Below are 25,649 nucleotides of genomic sequence, written 5' to 3' on the forward strand. Positions count from 1 at the left end.
AAGGGATGACGAGCTGAAGCAGACCTGAAGGGGAGCAGCAGTCAGGCGTTCATGTGGCTGCACTGAGGCCTGAGGAGTAACTGGGTCTGAATCTGTGTTTGAACTCACCCGTTGCCGTTGGGAATAAGTTTAAAGGCCTTGGATGTATTCTCTCATGATGTTTGCATTCACCCCACCTCTCCTTCCCTGTTTACCTACCATTTTTCTTCTCTGTACCTACACTCCTCTCTCTTTTATATCCCCGACTTCAGCCCTGCCCAAGTCTCACACACAAACCTAAACAAACCACCAACATCATCCTGCCTCAACATGTGACACTGACAAAACCACACATTTTTGGAATCGTGTGTCCTCCACACTGCATGGGTTCTGATTCTCTGATGCAGTGTAACGGTGGCACAATAAGTGCCTTGCACCGTCGACTCGCAGCAAGGAGGTCCTGAGTTCGATCTTCTCTTGGGACACTTCAGTCCTCTGGTGGGCCATCTTCCGGGCCTTTCTGTGTGGAGTTTGCATGTCCTCTGTGCTCACAAAGATTTCCTCCACAAAGAAAACGCGTAGAGCAGATTGCTGTCCCGCCCATGTCCCTGTCCAGGCATTAGGTGTGGACTTGGCTCCAGGTGGACATGGCAGATCACTGCTCCTGGCTGTCCTCAGAGGAAGGTTGACGATGGGAAATGGCAAAGGGACAAATCAGTGGACATTCAAGCATCTGCGTGTGTTGGTGTCGCCGTTCCCTGCAGGGTATGTGTTCAATTGCCAAAGGTTTTTTCAAGGTTTTTTCCTCTTATTCTTTTGGTTATGGTTGAAATGGTTTGGGTTACTTTTGTCAGATTACTTGTCCTAGTCAGAACAGTTCTTTAGAGGGTTCGCCCACAAGGACCACTAGATAACCCTAGGTTCTTGTTAGAAATGTTTAGTGTTTCCCTGCTCCCAGTGACACCTCCGACTGATGTGAAAATGTTGACAGAATCCCTGTCATGACCAAGGCATCATCACACAAATAGCTGTTTCTGGGGATGTGTTTGTGCATGCCTACACAATGTGTGTGAACTTGTGTTTGTATGTTGGGTGGGTTTGGTATGTTGCAAGGGGATACAGAGTGTCAAATATCTAATCCCTACTTAGCAGAGCTGAGTAGAGCGAGTTGAGGGAAAGGTTGGAGGGTCTTGACCCTATAGTGTGATCCTATCATGAGAATAGCAGTAGGGTCATCTTGGATTAAGGGATATGTTTTCCCACATTCTTTCACGCCAACATGAAAACACAAACGGATTTGTGTTCTAGAATCATACACTAATGGATTCACACGTGAAAAGTACGTACCTACATAGGTACACCCTCACATTAGGAAGAGCAGGAAGTAGACTTTGACAAATCGATCGAAGTAACAGAACCAGGAGCTCTGAAACCTGTGTTTACAGGCGCAAGGTTTGACAAGCTAATAACCAAGTGGTGCTAAGTCCAGCTGATCCACTGATGTAGCAAACGGCCAATAGGATTAGAACGTTAAAGGGTTAGGGTTTGGATCTGTGAACACCGTTAGTGGTCATGTGCTTCAGTTTTGACACTGAGACATCTTAAGCGAGTGTGAGTGTGGGAGTCAGGTGGCTGAGTGGTTAGGGAATCGGCCTAGTAATCAGAAGGTTGCTGGTTCGATTCCCTGGCCGTGACAAATGATGTTGTGTCCTTGGGCAAAGCACCCTGTGCACCCTGTGTACCCTACTTGCCTCGGGGGAATGTCCCAGTACTTAATGTAAGTCGCTCTGGATAAGAGCATCTGCTAAATGACTACATGTAATGTAAATGTGTGTACAGTTTATTGCAGTATAACACATTTGAAAACTCAATGTCCTCACTCAAACAGTTGGACAACAAGAAGTGAACTTGTGAGCCTTGCTGAGGCGATATCTTCAAACTAAATTGATCTATTTTAGTCTCAAAATTTTAATGATGCTTTTAGAACTAGTTAGAATCAGGTTTGGGGTTACTGTTAGGGTCGAAAGTGTTTGGTTGTGTGGGTATTTGTGTAAGTTGTCAGCCAAGAACAGAAATAAGTGTCACTATGGAAAGTCCCCACAGAAACAGAGCACAGGTGAACATCTCATACTTGCACAACTTATTTACCAACCGAATGGCAAAAACACACAATGTGTTAATCCTAAAATGGTCTCCATTCCACAGCATCTGAAAGGAGCCAATTGTTGCGAGACTGGGACTGGACTGAGCAGTGAGGAGAGACAGGCCGGGGAGGTAGAATGGAGACAGAAGAAAAAAAGACGTTTGGGGGATAAGAATTTACTATATTTCAATATAGTTGACAAAATAACATGATTGTCTTAAAAAAAAAACTGATTTGTTAAAGTTTTCTTTTTCTTTAAATGTATCAAGTTTTTTTTACAGAAAGATGGGTTAGTTTGGGTTAGCATAGTCATTATTTGCTCAGGTTTGTATCTGGCTGTGTTTTTTTTGTATGTGTATGTATGTGAGCTTGTTTAAGTGTGTGTGTGTATCCTTCAATGAGCGTAAAGTGCTTTTTAATGTTTTTTCTGTAGTCCTCCCAGCAGTTTCGCCCCTTTTGCCAAACTTAGAGTATTGCATTGTGAAGGACAAATGGAATTGGACTCAGTCTCTAAAGTACTATAGACAGAACTACACTGACTCACCAAGCATTACCTCCAGGATATGGGGACCCTGATAAGTGTTATGGAGCAGAATCATTCTGTATGGATAGGGCTGCGATAGTGCTTTCTACAGGAAGGAAGTGGACAAGTTCAAGAAATGGGCAGGATTCAAACCAAATCCCTATCAAAATGTGGGTGAAAACTGTTTACTCATGCGAGATCGGTTGGATGGACAGTGTATTAGATTCTTGTCCTTCATTTACTATGATGGAGAGTACAGCAGATTCACACTAAACAGAACAAAACTCTGTTTAAAACCAATAAATGACTCTACACAATGAGTTACAAACATTTCAAATCAAGAAGTTCAATTTTATTATTATGTTTCATATTGTGTATGAACAGCAGCAAGAGTGACTGACCTTCCGAGCGGTGAACTGGACTGCACCCGACTACATCACGTCTCTCCTCCAGCCTTGCACCCCCACCCGCCACCTACAGTCTTCTGGTGGTCCCACCTCTCAAGAGCGCCCGCTTCCAATCCAAGCTCTTCTCCTGTCTGGCCCCCAAATGGTGGAATCACTTCCCCGCCTCCATCAGAGACACTGACTGTCTCTTCACCTTCAAGAAAAGGCTCAAGACGCACTTGTTCCAGGAGTACAACGGTGCATAGGAATGATTTGCTGGACCTGATGTTAGTTTCCTTCATGAAAACAATTACTCTTATTGAGGGACTTGTTTCTCTTATTGGTTAGTTGTAACTGATTTAACTTCTTGTACTCACTTTGAATTATATTATTGTTGCTTGCTTTCATACAGGTACACTCTTGCACTTTTGAGTTTCATGATGTTTAATTGTAACTTGTTTAATTACATGCTCTTATGTTTGTTCCCATTGGCACTTATTTGCTTTTCACAATGTATGCTTCATGTTTTGGCTACCCAAAATGTTTTTAGGGCTATCTCATCGTTCATGATCATTGACCTATGCACTTTTGTAAAGCTCTCTCTTGGAAGTCGCTTTGGATAAAAGCGTCTGCTAAATGAATAAATGTAAGAGTGAATTCTTGTAGAATATAATACAAATTGGACTGAAGCACAGAAAATATGTTGTCATCAACACACTGACCTTGCCATTGTGAGGAATCAAACTGAGAATAAAGATCTGCAAAATCGAAAGATCTGGAAAAAAAGGCCTGGATCAGCTTTTTCAGAGGCCCCTGGAGACAGTATGACCAGAGCAGCTTCAACTTCACCTACTGGATGCCTAGCCAACCAGATAATCAAGGAGGTAAACGAGACTGTGTTCTGGCCCGGAGGAATAATCAAGAAAAAAATTCTAAACCCCACCCCTTCATCTGCTACACTGATAGGTCTCTGAGTCTGAGGGTGGACTTCACTGCAGAACGTTAAGTAAATTAACATTACATGACATAAATCTCAAAAATAGAATAAATAAATATTTGAAATTTTAAAATAAATGTACATATGCATTTATTTACTGTATAAATACTGTATTATTAAAGTAGAGACATTTAGCTATTAGTATTTTAAAACTGTGAAGGTGCAGTAAAGTGGAGGTGTGTTCAGACATGGTCCGAAGCTCTGGCCCACAGCTGCACCAATCACAGACCTGGTGACCGTGTCCTCCCAGGAGCCACAGAACCTTCTTGCCCAGATTACAATTTGACACACTTTTGTCAAATATGAGTTATTCATCCCATTAGAGACATGCACTGTGGCTCTACATTACAAATATGTATTTATGATTCCGTCTTATTGTATGTGTTAGCATTAATCTCACCCCAATATGTCAAATCAAATGTTATCGTAAAATAGTAACACACACCGATTCCAAGTTACAGAGCAGTGTGTTGATCAGGTTGCAGGATGTGCCTTCTCTCCCTTCGTGTGGCTGAGACTGAAGTACAGCTTCACTCTGGACCTGTGGTTCTGGGTGAGGTAGCAGTTCCTGCAACCCGAACTGGGCCCGACACGGCCCCACTGAGAGCAACAAAGAGTGACAGAGTCAGTTGGAGAAAAGAGAGAGAGAGTGGATGGAGGAGAGAGAGAAAGAGCAACGATGGATTTCTCCATCTTTTATGATTTGACGTGTTTGTCATGCGTGGCTCGTATTTGTTTACAGAAGACAGCAGGGTGGTGCAGTGGTAGGGTTGTGACACTGCTTTGTGTTGTCCAAACACAACACGTCTGTCGCTTCTATTGGGTGGACCATGCAGCCTATTACTGTATCTATGTTTGTCTAAGGTTGGAGGATGTGTGTAATGGAGGATGTATCCTGATTCTGGGGAATTTAAGTGGAATGTTTGGTAGAGGTGGTTATCATGTTCTCTCATTGGTCGTACTCTGTATTGTTTTTATTTTTTTAACTTGTGATTTCAGTTGTACATGTGTTTAAATGCCTGAACATGATTCATCCTAAGAAGTAAAAAAAGAAAGCTTTGAAGATTGATCTCACAAATACGTGTTTGGCTGTTTTTCATGCTTGGTCAAGGCTCCCTGTCATATATACTATACTATACTATACTATACTATACTGTACTATACTATACTATACTATACTATACTATACTATACTATACTATACTATACTATACTATACTATACATTAGGCAGACCACTACCCATAAACATAATCTTTATTAACTGAGTGGGAGTTGCTAGTTTGTAGTCTGTGGCTTCAATACATTCTATTTATAATCTGTCTTTTACGAACAAAGCGTTCCACCACAATATTTACCCTAACGTGGGAAGCTGTCAGCTTTCATGCTGGGACTTAGTCCAGGGTCTCCTAGTAACACACATTCAACCAGGTTACAGGCAGAGTTTACCACAAGGAGAGGAGAAAAGAGTCACTTTCCGAGATTCAAAAAGGGCCTTCGTGACCGACTGCCCTCTGGTTGACCTCTGTTCCAATTTACTCTGTCAGGTCAAGGTTCAAGGCTGTCTGTGTCTGACACATTGTTCAGGATAGGTAGGGTCAGAGGTCTTGTTTGTTTCACTGGTGACACTGGAGGAAGTGAAGGGATTGGATTATGGGGAGATGAAAGGGGAGGGTCAAGAAGATGGAGTGATAAAAGGAGAGCTTTTCTTGCTCTCATTGGGTTCATTGATCTGTTTGTGTTTCACTGAAGGGGTGAACGAGTTTATTGGAGGCGGGCCCAGGAGAGGTGCTGAGGCAGAGGCAGACAGCTATGCGGTGTCCTCTGGGGCCTGTGGAGGAATCACAGATCTGACAGGACTGGATCACATTTCAGCTCTGCACATCAGCAAATATTTCATGAAAAAATACATGAACTTGACCCCCAAAAATGGGAATGGGACTCGGGTATGATTATTTGGCCTCACTGCACCTGGGTGCTGGAGGACTGGGAGAAGCTGGCTTCCCATAAAAGGGAAGGCAGCCCCAAGCCATTGGGTCAGGCCCAAGCCATTTCCCAAAAATGGCTAGGTCCTGACCTCTAGTGGGGAACTGGGATAACTACAAGTGACAGCCTTTATCCAACATGTAATGTGTGTTCAATATCAAATTAACTCCACCTTTCAAAGTATAACAAGGGAAAAAAAAATCTAAAAAAATATATATGATAGATCTCATTAACCAGCATTACGAGACACACACCAAATGTTCTAAACAATTATTTTATTGTATGAATTACACAGTATGGGACTGGGGGTCAAGCAGAGAGCTGGGCAGACATTGGTGTGTATGTCAAAGGTATAGGAACTGAAAACCCATGGTCCCTCTAGTTAAAATCTTTCTATTTTTTCCTCTCCATCTCCCTCCCAGGTCTCTTTCCTCTGTAAGGATGGCTAACACTGCTGGTTTGAATGAGCATTCATTTCCCTAAATGAATAAGGCGACGCCGCTCGAAAAAGGTGTTGAGGTCCGAATGGTGATGATGTCCAACGTATCCATCATTAAAGCCCTGATAGGGTTATGGTATGTGAGGGTGAAATGCTGTTTCCAAGGAATTTCATAACTCCACATCACAACACACGTGAAAGTGTCAAGGCAACACGATATGTCTATAAGGCACTTAAGAATGCACCCCTCCTATCCTTGTTGTTATGAACGTGGCAGACGTCGAGTGGATCTGTGACACTACTGTAGGGCTAACAAGTCTAGGTCCATCTGACTGTGTCCAAGTAGCCTGTCTATCGGTCTCCTGGTGCTTATTGGCTACACTGTAGGATATAAGGTCTGCATGTCAATACAGGGGAGAAGATGGCGGTTAGCGTGGTCAAGTATATCAGATAGGAGTAAGGGAACACATAGAGGTGAGGATGTGTGCATTTCTTGGGTATTTCGCATTCCATCAAGGCATGTGTTTGGCTGTTCTGATTTGCATATCGTTGGATTGTATTTGCATGTTGTAAAGGGATACAGATGGCTTTGGTCCAAGGTTTAGCTCCACCCATCTGGCACACTCAAGAGACTAAAAGTAAATGACCACACAGTCTAATATTGTTGATGGACATTCAACATTCATCTCCACTCAGGGTTGATTGCATATTCTCATACATCTCATAAATAAAGAAGTGACATAATAACACACATTAATGTCAATACCTGAATAGAAGATTATAGTGACTGTATGTTAGCGAGAAAATATGAAAGCAGTATATTTACATCAGAGCAAAGCTATACCAGTGTGCTGCTTGCAACACTTAATTTAAAAGTGATTATCTCTCATAATGACTAGAAAAACCAGTGGTAACTCCCATCCTACATTAGTATGTGTTAAAATTGGAGAAAAAAAAGGTGTAGACAAAAACAAATACTCTATAATCTCTAATCTCGAGTTGAAGTAGGCATCTGTATAAAGGTAACAACATAGACAGGGATAAGGCAAGGAAATGATGGTTCAATAGCACCTGACTGGCACAAGCAATCCTTCTAGAGTGGATGTCAGTTTACTGATGGGTGTGTACTCAGTGCATTTCGTAAACTGGACTCCATTTCTTACCAAAAAAATGCCGTGAAAATGTTAGTAACTTGTTCTGTATAGAGCGAGGGACCAAGGGGTCTCGTGGCTTGCTCTCCACGTGTGTGTGAGTGGGTGTGTGTGTGTGTCTGTGTGTGTCTGCTTCTGTTTGTATTTTCTCGGAGGGTTGTTGTAATTCAGTCTTACAGAGACGACTCCTCCCTCTGCGGTTGTTTCATCTCTGTCCCTCTCCACTCACACACACACACACAGGAAGTAGCACCATCCTTTGGTCAAAACGAAAAAGTCAAGCCAAGCCCACTGGCATGGTTGGCCAGGGTCATGGAGCGGGGTTGGTTAGGCGGAGGGTTTATGTCCTCTTCATGCAGACTTGACAGCGACTGATGTGTGTTCGTAGGTTCCCTGCCTTAAGCGTAGCTGGGATTGGTTTCCTGAAAAGAGAACAAAAAAACAGCCAGTTCATTCAACACCCATAACCACTCAAATCACTCAAAACCACTTTTGCCACTTCTCATCCCAAGCTGAAGTGCATCAGAACTCGCTTTTTCATTCATCCCCAGCACAGTCCATCCAAACTAGACTCTCCTGGACAATTCTTGTCCCCAGAAAAGCTGCAGTGTCACACTTGTCCTATCCAAGTCGACAGAGCAGAATTCATTCCTGGTATCAAGCTCAAAAATCAGGGTGCAGATTACGGGGGGATTTGGGGGGGTCTGACCCCCCTAATTAAGACTTGGACCCCCCCAAAAGAGGTCAAAACAACAGGTCGGGGGGTCGATACATGCCCTGGAGAAGAAGTTGACTCCCCGATTGTCATTGTATAATTCGCACTCTGCCAAAGACGCAGTGGGCCTACCGGTATATAAAAAAAACCCGTAAAAAGTATGTCAAAAGTGATGATGGCAAGACGGGTAAATCAAGGAAAGAGAAAGAGTAGAAGTGACATTAGGAAAAGTAAAGACGTATCAAGGTGGATGGATGAAGGATGACAGAGAGAGAGAGAGAGACGCGTGTCTTACGTAAACATGTCCTCATCCTCGATTGTGGCGAGCCAGAAGGTGTAGGCGTTAGCGTAGTAGTTGCAGGTGCCCTTGCCGTGGCACTCGATGAAGGGAGCGCTGCGGAACTCCTCCAGACAGGAGCCGGGGGAGGCCAGAGCCTGGCCAAAACTCGCCGCACCAGAACCAGTGTTCTGCACGCACGCACATCAAAACAGTCAGTACATTTAGTCATTCAGCAGACGCTCTTATCCAGAGCGACTGACAGTAAGTACAGTAAGTACAGGGACATTCCCCCCCCCCCGAGGCAAGTAGGGTGAATTGCCTTGCCCAAAGACACAACGTCATTTGGCACAGCCGGGAATTGAACTGGCAACCTTCTGATTACTAGCCCGCTTCCCTAACCGCTCAGCCACCTGACTCCCATTCACCATTCAACTCATATACACGAAATCTCTCGCACCAGTTTGGTGAACATCGTAAACCTAGACAGCCAATGAGTGATGGCCAGTTATGGGGCTACGTATCCTCTCCCTGCTCACCATGACGTAGGAGTATCCAATCCACAGCGAGTCCCAGCCAGAGGGGCATGCTGGGATCATGATGGTCTGGCTGTGCACGGCTAGGACCATGGCAGGAGCCTCACATACGGAACACCTGGGGACACACACACGCAAGCATGTCAACAACTGTACTCATAGCAGAAATCTCATATTCCTAGGTACACACAAACACACACACCTGCTGATGAAGGGTTTGATGCTGTGTCCAGTGATAGGGGCCATGCTCATGGGCATGGGCTCGGGTGAGGTGAGCCAATAGGAGTAGTCGTTGCGGGAGGCAAAGTTACACACGTTGTTGATGTCGCAGAACAGGAACGGCATGGGACTGAACTTCCTCAGACAGCTCCCGGCCGTGCCTTAACACACACGCACGCACACACACTGTCACATATAGTCCAATTTATCAAACGGATCCGTGTGTGTGTTTGTGTGCTTACCAAGGTCCTGCCCATGTGTGCGCGTATTCCCCTGGACGGATAGGAGGGAGTAGCCATCATAGATCAAGGACGTTCCCTCAGGACACTCTGGAATATCCACCGATTGGCTGTGCCTGGTGACAAGAAAACCGTGGTCCATGGAGGAGGGCCCAGGTGGGCCTACCTGTCCAGGTACGCCATCAGGCCCAGGGGGTCCAGGGTGACCTCTAGGTCCTAGAGAGAGAAGGGTCAGGTTTTTACTGCGGGCCAGCCTACAGCACACAGCCATGGCTCCAAAGCTTCAGTCGCGTGTTGCTAACCCAATGGACCAGTCAGGCCAGGTTCTCCTTTGGCTCCAGGATGACCGTTGTAGCCAGGATGCCCCTCTTCTCCCTTAACGCCCTGAATACCAGTCACGCCTGGACAGAAAAGAGGGCCAGGGTGAGTTCAAGGAGTTGATTTGTGGACCTGTATGAAGTTGGCATGGAGACAATTGTTATGGAGTGACCTTGCTGTCCTTTCAGGCCAGGGAAGCCTGGGGGCCCCTCGGGACCAACGGGCCCCTGTGTTCCAGGGAAGCCAAGGTCTCCTTTAATGAAGGTGTGGGGGCCAGAGGGGCCAGGGGGGCCGTCAACACCTGAAAATACAAAGAGCCAGACACAATGTCTTGATTCGATTCAAAACCTTTGAAGGAAATATTTAAGCTGGGATGTGAGACTGTGTCGTCGTCCGGTCGGACGACGTTGCGTAAGAGTACTGTTTCACCTTTGACCCCAGGGAATCCTCGGTCTCCCATCTCTCCTTTAAACCCAACAAATCCACTCTCTCCCTTTGTCCCTAATGAATGAAGAGAGTTTTGAATTGAACACACACATATGCACATATAAATAGACACACACAGACTTCAGTTTACTGACCAGGGAACCCAGGCGCACCCTGCACACCAAGCTCTCCCTTCAGCCCATCAACACCTGGAAGGCCAGGTTGTCCCTGTTACAAGTACACAAATAAACACAGTGAGCTCATTTCAAGATTATATTCTTCTCCATATGGAATACCCATGATGTATCTAGTTGTATCAAAACAAGCAGTCAGTCCATTCAGGTTAACCAAACTTGGTGAGAAAGTGACCTACAGAAAGTCCCGGGTTTCCGCGTTCTCCTTTGAATCCCGTCTCCCCCTGCACGCCAGCTGGACCACTCTCTCCCTTGTCCCCCTTGGGGCCCTCTCTGCCTGGGATACCAGCTGGCCCGGGGGCCCCTAAGGATCCTGGAGAAGGGGGTGATTTGGGGGAGGGGATTGATAAGAGGATGTAGGGCCAGGGACAACCGAGGGGAATTGGGTCATTCCAAATGTGTATGTGTGCAGGTTGTACCTGGCTCTCCAGGCTGCCCTGTCACTCCTTTGTCCCCCTTGGGGCCCTCCATGGACGATCCTGGCAGGCCTCTCTCTCCTGGCTGGCCCTGGGAGCCGTGGAAGCCTTGTGTGCCCTTGTCCCCCTTTGTCCCTGGAATACCTGGGTGACCTGGAGTACCCGGGACCCCGTGACTACCCTTATCACCTTAGGAAGAGGGTAGGGTAATGGAAGGAAAGGATGAGGGAGGGGAGGGAGGGGAGAGAGAGGAGGAAGAAGGGAGAGAGAGAGATGCAAAGCTTTTAGCGACACAACGTCACAGGTGTGAGGCTAAGGTGAGAGGTATTTGTGCATGTTCGCTAGGTGATTTCACCTTTGGTGCCGGTCTGTCCATTAGTTCCAGGGAAGCCCCTGCCAGGTAACCCTGTGAGTGAAAGAAGAAGATACAAAAGCTATTCAACACGATCAATAATTCAACATCAGCCACATCCTCCTTGGGGGACTCCGCAAGAGGGATGAGACTAGAATATTGGCCCGGTTCTGCCCAACAGCTACAGTACCATTCAAACGTTTGGACACATGGGAAAATGTGTCCAAACGTTTGACTGGTAATGTATATAGCACCTGGACTTGTCATGGTTCTGATACTGACCTGGGTCACCCCTCTCTCCTGAGGATCCAGGGATGCCGTCCACGCCCGAGTCCCCCTTGTCCCCCACAGGCCCAGGAGGTCCCTGCAGGCCAGGGTCACCTGGGGGGTGGGAGGGGGGGGGGACAATCAGACACACTTCATACACAAATACACCCTTACTGAGATGAATACGTGTATCCTACTGTACTGTATAGTTAGAGTTCTCCTTTTCAGTGTTTTCGAATGCAGATTATTATGCTGTACATTGTTTTGTATCAGACTGGAAAGGAAGTGTCATTGATCTGGTGACTGGTGAGTGACTCACCTGGTCGCCCCGGGCGCCCTGGCTCTCCAGATGACCCTGGCAGCCCGACAACTCCTTTCTCACCTGGCTGACCAGGCTGACCTGCATACACACACAGACAATGGGAGTTACATACAATGGCACCAATTGAAAAAATAGGGACTCAATACTGTACAGCATGGGTAGGTACTGGCGGGTCGTTGCCACGTAAACAGTGAAAGGTTTGATGTTACTTACCTGGGTATCCAATGGAGCCTGTGTCCCCTTTGGAGCCTGGTGTCCCTGGCATGCCTGGCGTCCCCATACCACCCTTCAGACCCTTATCTCCTGGGTTACCCGAAGTACCAGGCGAGCCAGTGAAACCCTGGGTGAAGAGAGGAAGTGAGTGAGTTAAAAAAAAGAACGATAGAAAGAAAGCAAGAACGCAAGAAAGAAAGACAGAAAGAAAGACAGAAAGCATGAAAGAAAGACAAAGAAAGCAAGCAAGAAAGCAAGAAAGCAAGACAGGAAGAAAGCAAGAAAGACAGACATAAAGCAAGAAAGACAGACAGAAAGCAAGAAAGAAAGACAGAAAGAAATCAAGAAAGCAAGAAAGAATCGAGGTACGTTAACCTCTTCCTTGTCTTTCATTCTTTAAGATGTAATAATTACACACACACACGCACGCACACACACGCACACACACACACACACACACACACACACACATGAAAAGCACAGCAGAGGGGACCCCCACCAGGACCTGAGTCAGATACCTTCTCTCCAGGTGGTCCAGGTATGCCCACCCCTGGCTCCCCGGGCACCCCTTGGTCTCCTTTGTCCCCGTCAGAGCCCCTGAAGCCTGTGTGCCCAGGTGTGCCCACAATCCCCTTGGCACCCTTTGGACCGGTTGAACCTTCAAACACATACAGAAAGTCCTGGGGTCAGTTTCTTACCAAAGGATGGGGCCTATTCTAGACCCTATAGGGTTTATTGTAAATGCACAGGCTGAGGAGCGTCAAAGGCATGATCTGTGTCTTCTGTTGTGGATTGAGAGAAGCACCTGGTAGTCCCATGTCTCCAGAAGAGCCTTTCTGTCCAGGTTTGCCTTCACCGCCAGGCTCTCCAGGAAAACCCAAGTCTCCCTTCACACCTGGGACGCAATTGCAAAAACACGCACACAGAGAGGAAGACGTAGAACTTGAATAGATACAGTGCCCTCCAAAAGTATTGGAACAGTGAGGCCAATTCCTTTATTTTTGCTGTAGACTGAAAACATTTGGGCTTGACATCAAACGATGAATGTGAAACCAGAGATCAACGTTTCAGCTTTTATTTCCAGGTATTTACATCAGGATCTGATGCACAAATTAGAAAATATCACCTTTTTGTTCGAACCCACCCATTTGTCACGTGAGCAAAAGTATTGGAACATGTGACTGACAGGTGTGTTTTGTTGCCCAGGTGTGTCCTATTACATACATTATTCAATCAATAAATACCACTGAATGTCTACACTCAGGTTCAGATTGGGTAAGATAGGTTTTGTCTATGCAGACTGTATTCAGAGGTGAAAACAACATGAAAACCAGAGCGCTGTCTTTGGGTGAAAAACAAGCAATTGTGAGTCTTAGAGAAGATGGAAAATCAATCAGAGCCATTGCAGAAACATTGGCCATAGCCAGTACAACCATTTGGAATGTCCTGAAGAAGAAGAAAACTACTGGTGTACTAAGTAACAGACGTCGAACAGGTAGACCAAGGAAAACATCAGCAGTTGATGACAGAAACATTGTAAGAGCTGTAAAGAAAGACCCTAAAACAACTGTTAGTGAGATCAGCAACAACCTCCAGATGGCAGGAGTGAAGGTATCACTATCTACTGTTCGCAGAAGACTTCATGAACAAAAGTACAAGGGCTACACCAGAAGATGCAAACCACTCATTAGCAAGAAGAATAGGAAGGCCAGGCTGGAATTTGCCAAAAAGTACAGAGATGAACCTCAAAAATTCTGGGACAAAGTTTTATGGACTGATGAGACAAAGATTAACTTTTACCAAAGTGATGGAAAGGCTAAAGTTTGGAGAAAGAAAGGAACTGCTCATGATCCCAAACACACAAGCTCATCTGTGAAACACGGTGGAGGTAATGTCATGGCTTGGGCTTGCATGGCTTCTTCTGGGACGGGCTCATTAATCTTCATTGAGGATGTAACACATGATGGCAGCAGCAAAATGAACTCGGAAGTCTACAGAAACATTTTGTCTGCCAATTTAAGGAAAGATGCAACCAAACTGATTGGCAGAGCCTTCATCATGCAGCAAGATAACGACCCAAAACACACTGCCAAAACAACAAAGGAGTTCATCAGGGGCAAGAAATGGAAGGTATTAGACTGGCCAAGTCAATCTCCAGACTTAAACCCTATAGACATGCATTTTACCTGCTTAAGAGGAGACTGAAGGGAGGAACCCCACAAAACAAACAACAACTGAAAGAGGCTGCAGTGAAAGCCTGGGAAAGCATCAAAAAGGAAGAATGCAAAAGTTTGGTGACGTCAATGGGTCACAGACTTGCTGCAGTTATTGAAAGCAAAGGATTTGCAACTAAATATTAAGTCTTATTCACTTAAATATGTTTTAAGTATATCTGTTCCAATACTTTTGATCACATGACAAATGGGTGGATTCAAACAAAATGTGATATTTTCTTAGTTGTGCATCAGATCCTGATGTAAATACCTGGAAATAAAAGCTGAAACGTTGATCTCTGGTCTCACGTTCATTATTTGATGTCAAGCCCAAATGTTTTCAGTCTACAGCAAAAATAAAGGAATTCGCCTCACTGTTCCAATACTTTTGGAGGGCACTGTGTACAGCAGTACATTTCCTTGATTCGATCGTGAGAACCGCATCCTGTGACTCACCTGCTTGTCCGGGCTGACCAGGTTCGCCATCCTTCCCCGCCAGTCCAGGTGATCCAGGTAGCCCCGGGTAACCCTTGTCTCCCGTCACACCTGCGTCACCTGGGGGGAGATGGGAATTAAACGCGCCGCGACAACTCCCGTACGAGGATATAGAATACGGTGTTGCGTTTCTCTGTTTGCATCGTGTCGTTCCGTGTTGTCTTGTCGAAGGGTGCGTTCGGTTGTGTTTTGCGAAGGTGTCGAGATGCTGAACAACGGTGTGTGTGATGGCGCTGTGCGACGCCGGCTACCTGTCACTCCGATATCTCCCTTCTCTCCCTTCATGTGTTCCATGTCCACTTCCGTCATGTTCCCTGCGGGCCCCTGCAGTCCTTGTTCCCCCCTCTCTCCCTTGGGGCCTGGCTCACCAAAGTCTCCCCTGGGCCCTGTTATCCCAGGGTCGCCTGGCAGGAGACAAGCAGACGGGCTCAGCACCACAACAAAACCATGGATGCGATCTTATTTGGTTGTCCATGTCAGCTGCCCTAACAGGTTCATCCTTAATAGATCTTTGGTTGGCGAGATCCCTGAAGATCCTCTGTTAAACCCCTGGGAGAATCTTATTAGGTTCCTGTTGATGACTGTATTGATCCAATGTTCTGGAACTGTAACTGTACAAACAATGGCCCGGAATGGTTTCCAGAAGATTCGACTAAGACAACCACAGGATTAGCCAAGAATGTTATAGAAACAGTCCTGAATCGAGTGGAGTACAAGTAGACAGATGACAACACCAAGGAAGGTGTCTCACCTCTGAGTCCAGGGGAACCTGGTGAGCCGAGAGACCCCTGGTAACCTGGGGTTCCTGGAGTGCCTATGACACCCATCTCTCCCTTGGGACCTGACACACACACACACACATATAACACACACACACACACGTACACAGCAGTGTTTAAAAGACGCATGGCTGTGCCTTAGTTTCTCTATGTATGGCATCTTTGTGGTCTCTGACGGAGCTGCATGGCTTCAGTCTGACCTGGGTCTCCTGGTAGGCCATCTCTACCAGAGGGGCCCGGTCGTCCGGCCAGGCCCCTAGATCCCTGGGTGCCTGGGAAGCCTTGGGCTCCCTTGTCCCCCGGAAAACCAGGCATGTCTTGGCCAGGGGAACCGGGGAATCCCTTGTCTCCCTTCACACCATCCCGACCTGCACACACACATACACAGACGCAAATAAAGTCAATAAAAGTCAACTTATAAGAAGCAGTTCTGTAGATAGTGAACGTGATTTGCCTTATGAGTATACTATGTGTGTGTAAGTGAGGGGGCGGAGGGCTTACCAAAAGGTCCTGCTTTTCCAGGGGGTCCCATGGGCCCGGGGGCTCCAGGGTCCCCAGCTCCAGGAGGTCCTGGCTGGCCGGACACACCGTGACGTCCGGGTGGTCCTGGGTCACCTGGGGACGATGACCACGTACCACGCTGTAACTACTAATCAGGTCGATAACCTATGACCATGAAAGCTCACTGAGATCGTCACTGAGATGCCAGGCGAGCTTATGACGCTAGGTTGTTAGGAACATTGAGCACTTTTTAGAATATACTGTAGTAGTATAGTACTTTACTTAAACATTTACATTTAGTCATTTAGCAGACGCTCTTATCCAGAGCGACTTACAGTAAGTACAGGGACGTTCCCCCCGAGGCTAGCAGGGGGGAAGTGCCTTGCCCAAAGACACAACGTCATTTCGAACCGGCAACCTTCTGATTAACACCCCTCATTAAAGACACAAGGCAGTCGGTTCTTCAGCCTGATGAGTGACGTCACTGTACCTTTGATTCCGTGAGGTCCGGGCGGTCCTGAGGGTCCCTCCGTTCCTGGGATGCCAGGCAGCCCCACGTTGCCCTTGTCCCCAGGAAAGCCTGTCACCCCTGGGGGGCCCTCTGAGCCCTTGGGCCCTGGCAGACCCCTGCCAGGCTCTCCCTACAGGCGTGTGTGGGGGGTGGGGTGGGGGAGGGGGAGGTCATGTCCGTTAATACAGACAACAAAGGAGAGACTGCACCACTGTCTTCACAAAACTGGGACAGGGGATTAGACGCGTCAACACGAGGTCTCCCAAACTCCACGTGTTTTTCCGGGGCGACTGTTTCCCCTTCAGTGACTGACTTGCCAAAACATAAACCAGCACACACACACACCTTTGGACCTGGCCCTCCAGGCCGACCAGAGAGGCCGTCCTTCCCCTGTCGACCTGCCTCTCCGGGGACTCCAGGGGCTCCAGGGGTTCCCGAGTATCCTAGGAACACACAGGCAGAGAAATCCCTCTCAACCAAGGCTAGGAGAAGCGTGAGAGGGAGAGGAGGAGGGCAAGGTCTTTGGTACCTTTGGGTCCGGGTAGTCCAGGAAATCCTATGCCAGGTTGACCGGGGTCCCCCTTCGATCCTGGGAATCCCGGCATCCCGGGGTCACCCTGGGGCCCGCTGTTACCTGGTCCAAACAGCATGAGACAGAGCAGACAGAGAGGTATAGAGAAGGACCCTCAGCTACATCATTCAAGCCATCAATGATCCATGTATAGATCCATGCCAGAGCCTTGTTGCTCATGGCTGTGTGGAAGTGTCATGCCCAAGCAGAGGCCCACCTTGTAGTCCCGGTCGGCCTGTCTCTCCTCGGGCTCCAGGAGTTCCCTGTGGTCCAGGTGAGCTCACTCCTTTACCCGGCTCTCCCTTCACACCTGGCAGGGAGACAGGGAGGAAGCACACGCACAAAAGTCACGCCTGTGTTCCTGTGTATGAGCATGTCTGTGAGTATCTGTGTGCCAAACGTGTGTGTGTACTGTGTGTGTGTGTGTGTGTGCTATGTAGCACAGAGCCAAACCTTCCACACGGCCATAATCTGATGACCTCAGTAAGTACTGCTATATATGTGTGTGTGTGCTGTGTGTCTGTGTGTGTACCGGATGTGTGTGTGTGTGTGTCGTGTATGCGTGAGTGTGTACTGCATGTGTATGTGTGTGTGCGTTCATCCACCTGGTTGTCCAGGGGCTCCTGGTCTGCCTGGCTGACCCATGGGGCCCTTATCTCCAGCCTCGCCCTGTCGGCCAAACCCTGGCTGTCCCGGAGGGCCTCTCTCCCCTGAGCGCCCCATGGGACCTGGGTCTCCGTCCCGACCGCGGTCCCCCTTAATGCCCTCTCGGGCCTGTCGGGCAAGGGTTAGAGAGAGAAGAGGGAACGATGGCGCAATCACAATCTCACACTGCTCTGTAACGGCACTCACCAATGTTCCGTTACAAACCTGTTCCAAGCACGGATAAACACACACACAGCTTCACACCCATACGTACGGGTTCTCCTTTTGGCCCCGGAATGCCTGGTCTGCCATCCTGCCCCGGCAGGCCGTCCACCCCTGGTAACCCGGAGGTGCCAGCTGTGCCAGGCAGTCCCTTGGCTCCCTTGAGCCCAGGAGCCACGAGCATGTCCCCGGGCTCACCGACGGACCCAGGGGCCCCCATCAAACCTGGAGTACCCACACTACCCTGGAGAGGAGAGATCAGTGAAGCATCTCATTCCCTACGGTGGTCCACAAGGCACCATCCAGTCGGGTGACGACAGCGCGTCAGAGGATCTACTCACGGGTGTTCCTGGAGGTCCAGAAGGACCAGACTGACCCTTGTCTCCCTTGCTGCCTGCTGGGCCTGGGTAACCTGCCAGGGGCCGTGGAGTGGACGGTCGTTATGACTGTACCGTATATCATTCACAAGGCACTGGGCTATAATCTAGCCTTGTTACACACTGGTTTATAATCCATTTGATCAGTACCTTACAATACACTGGTGTACATTCATATTGAGATAGCAGTTTAAATGCAATTGTTGTTTCTAAAGCCACAGAGTGGTCTTAAGGCAGAGTATCAGCTGCATGTCATGTTTTAGGATTTATTTGTATTTTTCTATACTTAGTGCGTGTGTCATCTCACCTTGTTGTCCTTTGGGCCCCGGGGGGCCGGCTAATCCTGGGGGGCCGAAGGATTCACACTGTACACACGTGTCCCCACGGTCACCTGAGAGTGTAGAGTGAGTGTTACTCAACACGGTCGAACAACAACAACAGACAGACAGACAGACAGACAGGAGGAGCATGGTGACAGCCTGTAGAATCGTACCTTTCTGTCCCAACTCCCCTCTCAGACCCTGAGGTCCAGGAGGCCCAGAGCCTCCCTTTGTTATTCCTGGACATGTTTCATCAGTACCTGTGGATACACACACACACACACACGCATAGACACTGTTAGAGAATTGTGATACACTTTATACTACAAAACAGTGTGATGTTCCATCAGCGCATGTCTTGTGTCTTTGCTGTGCCTACCCATTGTTCCAGGGGGGCCAGGAGGTCCAGCCAATCCGTCCTGTCCAGGGGCCCCCCGGAGAGACTCCCCATCCAGTCCTGGATTGCCCTTGAGGCCAACATCTCCTTTTTGGCCTCTCTCACCTGGAGGGCCTTCTATGTGTCCTCCTAAAATATACCACAGAGATTCCTAATTAGTTTTTTTTTTAGCTTTTGATAGTGCTTCAAGTGTGGATCATAGACCATGGATCTTACCAGGGGGTCCAGGATCGCCTTGGATACCAGGGAAACCTGTCAGAAGTATGCGAAGATTGAGAGTCAGTCATGGAACATGGTAACGGTGTGTAACACAGTTGGTAGGAGAGAGTGTGTGTTCGTGTGTGTGTACTGACTATACCTCTCTCTCCTTGTAATCCAGGAAAACCAGGGGGCCCTTGAGGGCCAGGTGAACCGGAACCCTAAAACATCACAGAGGTGAGTCACATCATGATAGGACCACAATATTCAGCCAGCGTCGCTGATTTAGAGCAGAGTGGTAACAGCAGCATCTGCTGGCGATTCTGAGAACTGCTTCCTTTTGTTCAGCATCACCTCTTCATATTTTTGCTACTCCAGCTAATGTTCATGGGGTTTTAAAACAATGAAGCCACAACAAAAGGTTTAACAATGTATCAAAATAATGCATTATAAATAAATACAAATTCACACACGACAAAGGGTAAAGAATGCGATAAAACCATTCAGGGACAGGTTTTGGGCGCCATGTTGAAAAAGCAGGCCCAGGGTCGAGAAAGACTGAGAGAAGGCACACAGCAAACCTTTTGAATGTATGAAATCCTGCAAACGACCGATAGAACCAACAGGACTTATATTCGGATGGCTTTGGAAAGAGTCGGTGTACTCACATATCCTGGTGGCCCCCTCTCTCCCTTTTGACCCTGCAATGACAACGTCAGGTTAGCATAACGCTGGCTTCCGATGACAGGAGGGGCCAACTCAACCAGCCTGTTTCAGGTCTTACTGTACTCTTTCAGATACTGTGTGTCGACGGTTGTTATAGTTACCGTCTGGCCGTTGTATCCGGGAGCCCCGGAGAAGCCTTTCTCTCCCTGTATGTGGGCGGATAGGTTAAAGGTCACAATACATATATCCACGATAAGAATGTATCCAAATAGAAACACGGAGGGAGAGAGGGAGAGAGAAGAGAGAGAGAGAGAGACAGAGAGAGAGACAGAGAGAGAGAGAGAGAGAGAGAGAGAGAGAGAGAGAGAGAGAGAGAGAGAGAGAGAGAGAAAGAGAGAGAGAGAGACAGAGAGAGAGAGAGAGAGAGAGAGAGAGAGAGAGAGAGAGAGAGAGAGAGAGAGAGCGAGAGCGAGAGACAGAATGTACACAACCGTAAATCCATCTTCCCCATCCTTTCCGGGTTTGCCCTGAAATTGAAAGCAACTCGTTTACACTGCAGCAAAGAGAGGAGCTCGATGAGAGGGTCCTACGGATATTGAACCTTGGAGGCAGATGAGCCTGCGTCACGGGACTCACCCTGGGCCCAGGTGGTCCGGGCGCCCCCTTCACACCATTCGCATGGGGCACGCAGAATCCCTGCAGAGGAGAAGGAGCCACAGGGTTCATATCTCTGGCAGGCGGCCATGACAGTCACAGCTCTTGCCACTACGATTGCTGAGAGGGCGATTCGGATGGACGCAGCATTTGTGCTACCCCGCAAAGTGTATGCATTTCACGTGAATGAAGGGTCCCGACAGAGAGAATCAAACACTCACTTTGTCGCCTTTGTCTCCTTGGGATCCCTTGTCTCCCTAGGGAATGGACGCCAACACGGTTTAGAAAGACGCTATTCATTCATCCATTCATCAACCTAAGCGTACACGCATCATACATAGATCCACACACCATTCCATCCATCCATTTTTTGGATACATCTACCAATCCATGCATCCATCCAACCAACCACCCATCCGTTCCTTTGCAGTTGATCATGGATGGTTACTGTGATGAGTAGAAGAAAGGCTTACTGGCTGTCCAGGGCTGTACTGTGTGACAGGAGAGCCTGTTTGTTCCGAACCGGTGCGGCCCGGAGGGCCAGGGGGCCCCTTGAGTCCTTTATCACCCTGGGAGAAGAGGAGAAGGAGGCAGGAGAGCCACATTCCGATTTAAGCAGATCATTCTTCTTCACACTGACACGAGCACAGCTACCACCAGTGACAGTACAATATTCGAAAAGTATAACAATAAACTGCATCCTTTTCTATTTGAGAAAAATAGAAATCCCTGAGTAAAATGTGCCTCAGATCTGCTGCATCTCACCTTGTCTCCTTTCTCACTCTGAAACGACAGTCGGTCACCCTGGAGGAGAACAGGAGAGGAGTCAAACATCCCGTGACATCACTTACAGTTGTCTTTGACACCATGAGTGTGGGACGCACTGAATGAAAGCAGGAAGCGACCGAACTTGGTGTGACGCTTGCACCATCCTACCTTCTCTCCTGGAGGACCGGGGGGGCCAGGGAAACCCTGGAGAATACAGACAGAGAAAATCACAACACTTTCATCCAAATATCCGTTCAAACACAGTTTATTCCTTGACAGTGTTCTGTTTACAGTATACTCGAGACACTAGTCCAGTGTTAAGTGTCTAGCCTATGGTTTAGAGTCTAGGTCTATGTCCTGGACTATGGTCTACGGTCTTTGGTTTAGATAGGTGTGGATGCTGAGGCTTACTCTGGGTCCTTCATTTCCTGGGGGCCCCTTGGGGCCCAGAGGGCCTACTGGTCCTTGTAGTCCCTGGGACACAGAAATGGTTCACAAGTGAATACAAACATGCACTCACTCACATACACACACACAAACACACGCGTGCGCACGCGCACACACATACTTGTTGTCCAGGTCTTCCAGCAAATCCAATGTCTCCTTTTATTCCCATAACAATCCCAGGCTCTCCCTGTTGATATATATATAGATAGAGAGAGAGAGAGAGAGAGACAGAGAGAGAGAGCGAGAGAGAGAGAGAGATCAGAAGCTGACATTTGTAGGGCAGGTTTTATTGAAATAAAGACCAAACATCGATGTCCAAACATCGAAGCAGCAGTTATACTGGGGCCTTTCCGTGTCACTCACCTTCATTCCTTGGAGTCCAGGTAGACCCTGGGGAGAGACAACAGTTACAATGGATGGTGGTGACACAGTATAACACGATTGTGATCATATCATCCTAATGGTGAGGTCTGTGATGTCTGGAGCATGGAGGGGAAGCTGATCAACTGCTCCGGGTAACTACGGAGTGAGCAGTCGGTCATGTGACTGTGGAATAAAACCATTGGTCATGTGACTGTGGAATAAAACCATTGGTCATGTGACTGCTTACAGGTGGACCCTGCAGGCCATGTAAGCCAGGACTCCCATCATTTCCTCGTTCTCCCTGAAACACACACAAACACAAACACACAAACGCAACACTGTCAGACATTGAAAAGCCTGATTTGGTCACATCTAAAACCAGGCAACAGACCCCATGCTTTACCTTGGTCCCATTGCACCCTGGGATACCTTGTGATCCTGGAGGGCCATCTTGTCCAGGAATACCCTGAGGAGGACACACATGTTCAAACACACGCACATATAACATTGTCCGGCAGAGTGTAGTGGCATGTGTAGAGGACTGGTCAGAACATACCGGAAGGCCCGGGTTTCCTGGGAAACCGGCTAGACCAGGAGGGCCCTGCGAGAGATAACAAAAATACAGTTATCACCATGACCATGGGCTTCTTCACCATGGCGAGCTAGCCCACAGTAAGGAGGGTGGGCCTGATGAGACGGACATGCTGAGACACAGTTGTACTCACACGACTTCCTTTCTGTCCAGGAGACCCAGACTCACCATAGTCCCCCTAAGAAGCACCACAGGACATAAGACAACATTAGGGTAGGACAGGGGTAACGACTGCGAAGATGACAGGAATAATAATATACTTTTATATTCTTGTTCGATTTTCTTTCATGAACAATCGTCAAAAGGACACTAGAAAATGAAGGTGTGTTGCCTATTTCTTTCATCCGCCATCAAATGAATGCTTCACAGTACACTGTGCTGAATAGTTTGGATTCAATGTGCTGTGAAGAAGGTTTCATTGAATTCCTGATTGAGTGACTGATTGGTTGGTTGATTGATTGAAGGGGTGCGGCCTAGCCCTGTCACCCACCTTGGGGCCCATCGGCCCAGAGGGCCCCTCATGGCCCTGCATCCCTGGAAAACCCATGTTGCCTTGGAGACCAGTTAATCCCCGCTCACCCTACAGAACAGAGAGAGATGGAAAGAGACAAGGTTCAAGTTTCACAAGAAGATTAAATGTGAGGTCAATGCTTTACAGAAGATCTTCTTGGGATCAGATTTAGTAGGGATTGAGAATAGTATGATAACACGCCAACGCTGAAGAATGTCATTTCATTTGTTTGCCACGAGATGGAGACTTGCGAATGCAGTGGGTCTGTTCCACTAAAGCCCAATGAACTACAGTATGAGCTAGACAGGAGGGAGGGAGAGAGAGAAAGAGGGAGAGAGAGAAAGAGAGAGAGAAAGAGAGAGAGAGAGAGAGAGAGAGAGAGAGAGAGAGAGAGAGAGAGAGAGAGAGAGAGAGAGAGAGAAACAGTGGGGCACAGAAAGGTTTGAACCATTCCCTCTTCTTAGCCGCTCTTCTGGATCCACTTATTGGTCCAGACCATGGGAATCACGAAAATGACCATTGCCAAAGGAACCAAACCTCTTCTCATGGGAGAGAGGAAGTGAAGTCATCAAAACCAAAACTACATAGAACAAGCCTTTAAATGGTTAGGTCCAATGAGCACACAGCTACTTCACAGTGAACTCAGCTGTCTGGCTACTGGTTTCCCAGCAGTAAGCCATGAAGGTTTTAGACTAGCACAGCACATAGTGGACTGTAGTGGACTGTGGGAATCCATAGTAGATTGTAGAAGTAGACTGTGGTGATCTGCTTGTTGGTACACATCTGGCATCAGCGTCTGCTGTATTTTTTGTGTCATGTATTGTAACTGACTTCCAAGACTTTGTTCTGTGGGGCTAGCGAACTTCGTAGTGTCCATAGTAGACAACCTTGTGCAAGCTGAACAGCTGAGTTGGACAGCTGTGTCCAAACCTACTGATGCCTGTGTGAGCGAGTTTGGCAAGAACATTTGAAATTAAGATAGAAAGAAAGGGACATTGTGTGTGTGTGTGAGAGAGAGAGAGAGAGAGAGAGAGAGAGAGAGAGAGAGAGGAGAGAGAGAGAGAGAGAAAGAGAGACAGAGAGAGAGAGAGAGAGAGAGAGACAGAGAGAGAGAGAGAGAGAGAGAGAGAGAGAGAGAGAGAGAGGAGAGAGAGGAGAGAGAGAGAGAGAGAGAGAGGCAGTCTCCAGTCCAGCTGTGTGAGCTGGACATGCTCTAATTCTATGTGATCCTTTCTTCCCTTTCTGATCCATGATGCTCTTCCTCCTGTCCTCCGAGGCCTGCTGAACCCTCGCCCCTCACACACACACACACACACTCACACACACATAAGGTCCACATTGGACACTGGGAGCCTGAACTCTCGACTAAACGTTTGTTCATGTACCTTTGGCGAGGTGCAAAGACCAGTGCATGCTGACATGGCTTGAAACCAGGGAGAGAGGGGCTTAATTTTTGGAGTGAGTTGTGACTGGAGGATGAAAAAAAAAAAAATGATGAAGAGGGAGCAACATTGATAGAGAGAGAATGCTTACCTTTCCTCCTTTCACACCACTGCAGTCACAATCCCCACAGGATGAGCCTGAGCATCCCTACGGAGAGAAAGAGAGAGAGAGAGACAGAGAGACAGAGAGAGAGGAGGGGAGAGAGAGAGAGACAGAGAGACAGAGAGAGAGGAGGGGAGAGAGAGAGAGAGAGACAGAGAGAGAGAGAGGGGGGGGGGGAGAGAAAGAGAGGGAATTAGAGCTGACTTATCATGATACAGTCAAATTAGCCACATGTCGCATGGAGACACACACAACCTTCCACCACTAGAGGGTGCACCTCTCTAGGAACCCCGACACAGAACATCCTAAGCGAGCAGCTGGCCCCTGTCTTTCTCAGGACCCTTACCCCTCCTTGTCTTTCCTCTCCTCTCCTCTGACCAGGGACCAGAGCCTGGGAACTGACCTAAACCCTTCTCCTTTCCTCTCTTCCTCCCTTCTACTCTCTCTCCACCAGCTGTTGGTCCGCTCACGTGCAAGGCGTCCAGCCAAAAGCTTGTCAGAGCCCACAGGACGCTGGGGGCCAGGCTGGAGAGTACACAGGTCTCCCCGGCTCACACACAGAAACACAGACACACACACACACATACAGACACACAAGTGCACACACTGCCTCTCGCACTCGTCAAACAAACTAAAGCCTCGCATATCAGTGGGAATACAATACGTTTGTATGTTGAAATCCCTCACATTAATCTTCCCTATATATACTATCTACTCCCTTCTCTTCAAATTCCACACTCGATATCCACATAGCATTCCAGCTCTCACTCTCTTCCT

At 47.8% G+C, this 25,649-nt stretch overlaps 1 protein-coding gene across 1 annotated transcript in view; it reads right to left on the reverse strand.

Annotated features, from left to right (window-relative positions):
- Positions 1 to 6,273: 6,273 nt before the first annotated feature.
- The window catches only part of col4a1 (collagen, type IV, alpha 1), a 31,715-nt gene continuing 12,339 nt past the window's right edge, over positions 6,274 to 25,649 (reverse strand). Inside the window, exons 2-52 of the mRNA XM_047046422.1 lie at positions 24,861 to 24,917; positions 23,307 to 23,396; positions 22,950 to 22,994; positions 22,781 to 22,825; positions 22,628 to 22,690; positions 22,472 to 22,525; positions 22,225 to 22,251; positions 21,983 to 22,048; positions 21,826 to 21,888; positions 21,583 to 21,618; positions 21,412 to 21,450; positions 21,120 to 21,215; positions 20,868 to 20,903; positions 20,629 to 20,688; positions 20,484 to 20,519; positions 20,154 to 20,198; positions 19,995 to 20,027; positions 19,487 to 19,547; positions 19,345 to 19,380; positions 19,111 to 19,257; positions 18,905 to 18,991; positions 18,719 to 18,802; positions 18,376 to 18,446; positions 18,087 to 18,278; positions 17,773 to 17,941; positions 17,385 to 17,477; positions 17,126 to 17,230; positions 16,942 to 17,039; positions 16,576 to 16,726; positions 16,086 to 16,199; positions 15,785 to 15,952; positions 15,557 to 15,646; positions 15,057 to 15,209; positions 14,767 to 14,865; positions 12,903 to 12,992; positions 12,616 to 12,755; positions 12,098 to 12,224; positions 11,882 to 11,962; positions 11,578 to 11,676; positions 11,299 to 11,349; positions 10,947 to 11,132; positions 10,707 to 10,840; positions 10,489 to 10,561; positions 10,337 to 10,408; positions 10,080 to 10,208; positions 9,892 to 9,990; positions 9,593 to 9,805; positions 9,334 to 9,511; positions 9,135 to 9,249; positions 8,614 to 8,786; positions 6,274 to 8,025 (exon numbers count right to left, since the gene is read on the reverse strand). Of these exons, the coding sequence (XP_046902378.1) occupies positions 7,944 to 8,025; positions 8,614 to 8,786; positions 9,135 to 9,249; positions 9,334 to 9,511; positions 9,593 to 9,805; positions 9,892 to 9,990; positions 10,080 to 10,208; positions 10,337 to 10,408; positions 10,489 to 10,561; positions 10,707 to 10,840; positions 10,947 to 11,132; positions 11,299 to 11,349; positions 11,578 to 11,676; positions 11,882 to 11,962; positions 12,098 to 12,224; positions 12,616 to 12,755; positions 12,903 to 12,992; positions 14,767 to 14,865; positions 15,057 to 15,209; positions 15,557 to 15,646; positions 15,785 to 15,952; positions 16,086 to 16,199; positions 16,576 to 16,726; positions 16,942 to 17,039; positions 17,126 to 17,230; positions 17,385 to 17,477; positions 17,773 to 17,941; positions 18,087 to 18,278; positions 18,376 to 18,446; positions 18,719 to 18,802; positions 18,905 to 18,991; positions 19,111 to 19,257; positions 19,345 to 19,380; positions 19,487 to 19,547; positions 19,995 to 20,027; positions 20,154 to 20,198; positions 20,484 to 20,519; positions 20,629 to 20,688; positions 20,868 to 20,903; positions 21,120 to 21,215; positions 21,412 to 21,450; positions 21,583 to 21,618; positions 21,826 to 21,888; positions 21,983 to 22,048; positions 22,225 to 22,251; positions 22,472 to 22,525; positions 22,628 to 22,690; positions 22,781 to 22,825; positions 22,950 to 22,994; positions 23,307 to 23,396; positions 24,861 to 24,917 (4,851 nt within the window). The 3' untranslated portion in view covers positions 6,274 to 7,943. The remainder of the gene's footprint in view (positions 8,026 to 8,613; positions 8,787 to 9,134; positions 9,250 to 9,333; positions 9,512 to 9,592; positions 9,806 to 9,891; positions 9,991 to 10,079; positions 10,209 to 10,336; positions 10,409 to 10,488; positions 10,562 to 10,706; positions 10,841 to 10,946; positions 11,133 to 11,298; positions 11,350 to 11,577; positions 11,677 to 11,881; positions 11,963 to 12,097; positions 12,225 to 12,615; positions 12,756 to 12,902; positions 12,993 to 14,766; positions 14,866 to 15,056; positions 15,210 to 15,556; positions 15,647 to 15,784; positions 15,953 to 16,085; positions 16,200 to 16,575; positions 16,727 to 16,941; positions 17,040 to 17,125; positions 17,231 to 17,384; positions 17,478 to 17,772; positions 17,942 to 18,086; positions 18,279 to 18,375; positions 18,447 to 18,718; positions 18,803 to 18,904; positions 18,992 to 19,110; positions 19,258 to 19,344; positions 19,381 to 19,486; positions 19,548 to 19,994; positions 20,028 to 20,153; positions 20,199 to 20,483; positions 20,520 to 20,628; positions 20,689 to 20,867; positions 20,904 to 21,119; positions 21,216 to 21,411; positions 21,451 to 21,582; positions 21,619 to 21,825; positions 21,889 to 21,982; positions 22,049 to 22,224; positions 22,252 to 22,471; positions 22,526 to 22,627; positions 22,691 to 22,780; positions 22,826 to 22,949; positions 22,995 to 23,306; positions 23,397 to 24,860; positions 24,918 to 25,649) is intronic.

This window comes from Hypomesus transpacificus, chromosome 23 (genome assembly GCF_021917145.1).
Source record: "Hypomesus transpacificus isolate Combined female chromosome 23, fHypTra1, whole genome shotgun sequence".
Taxonomy (NCBI): domain Eukaryota; kingdom Metazoa; phylum Chordata; class Actinopteri; order Osmeriformes; family Osmeridae; genus Hypomesus; species Hypomesus transpacificus.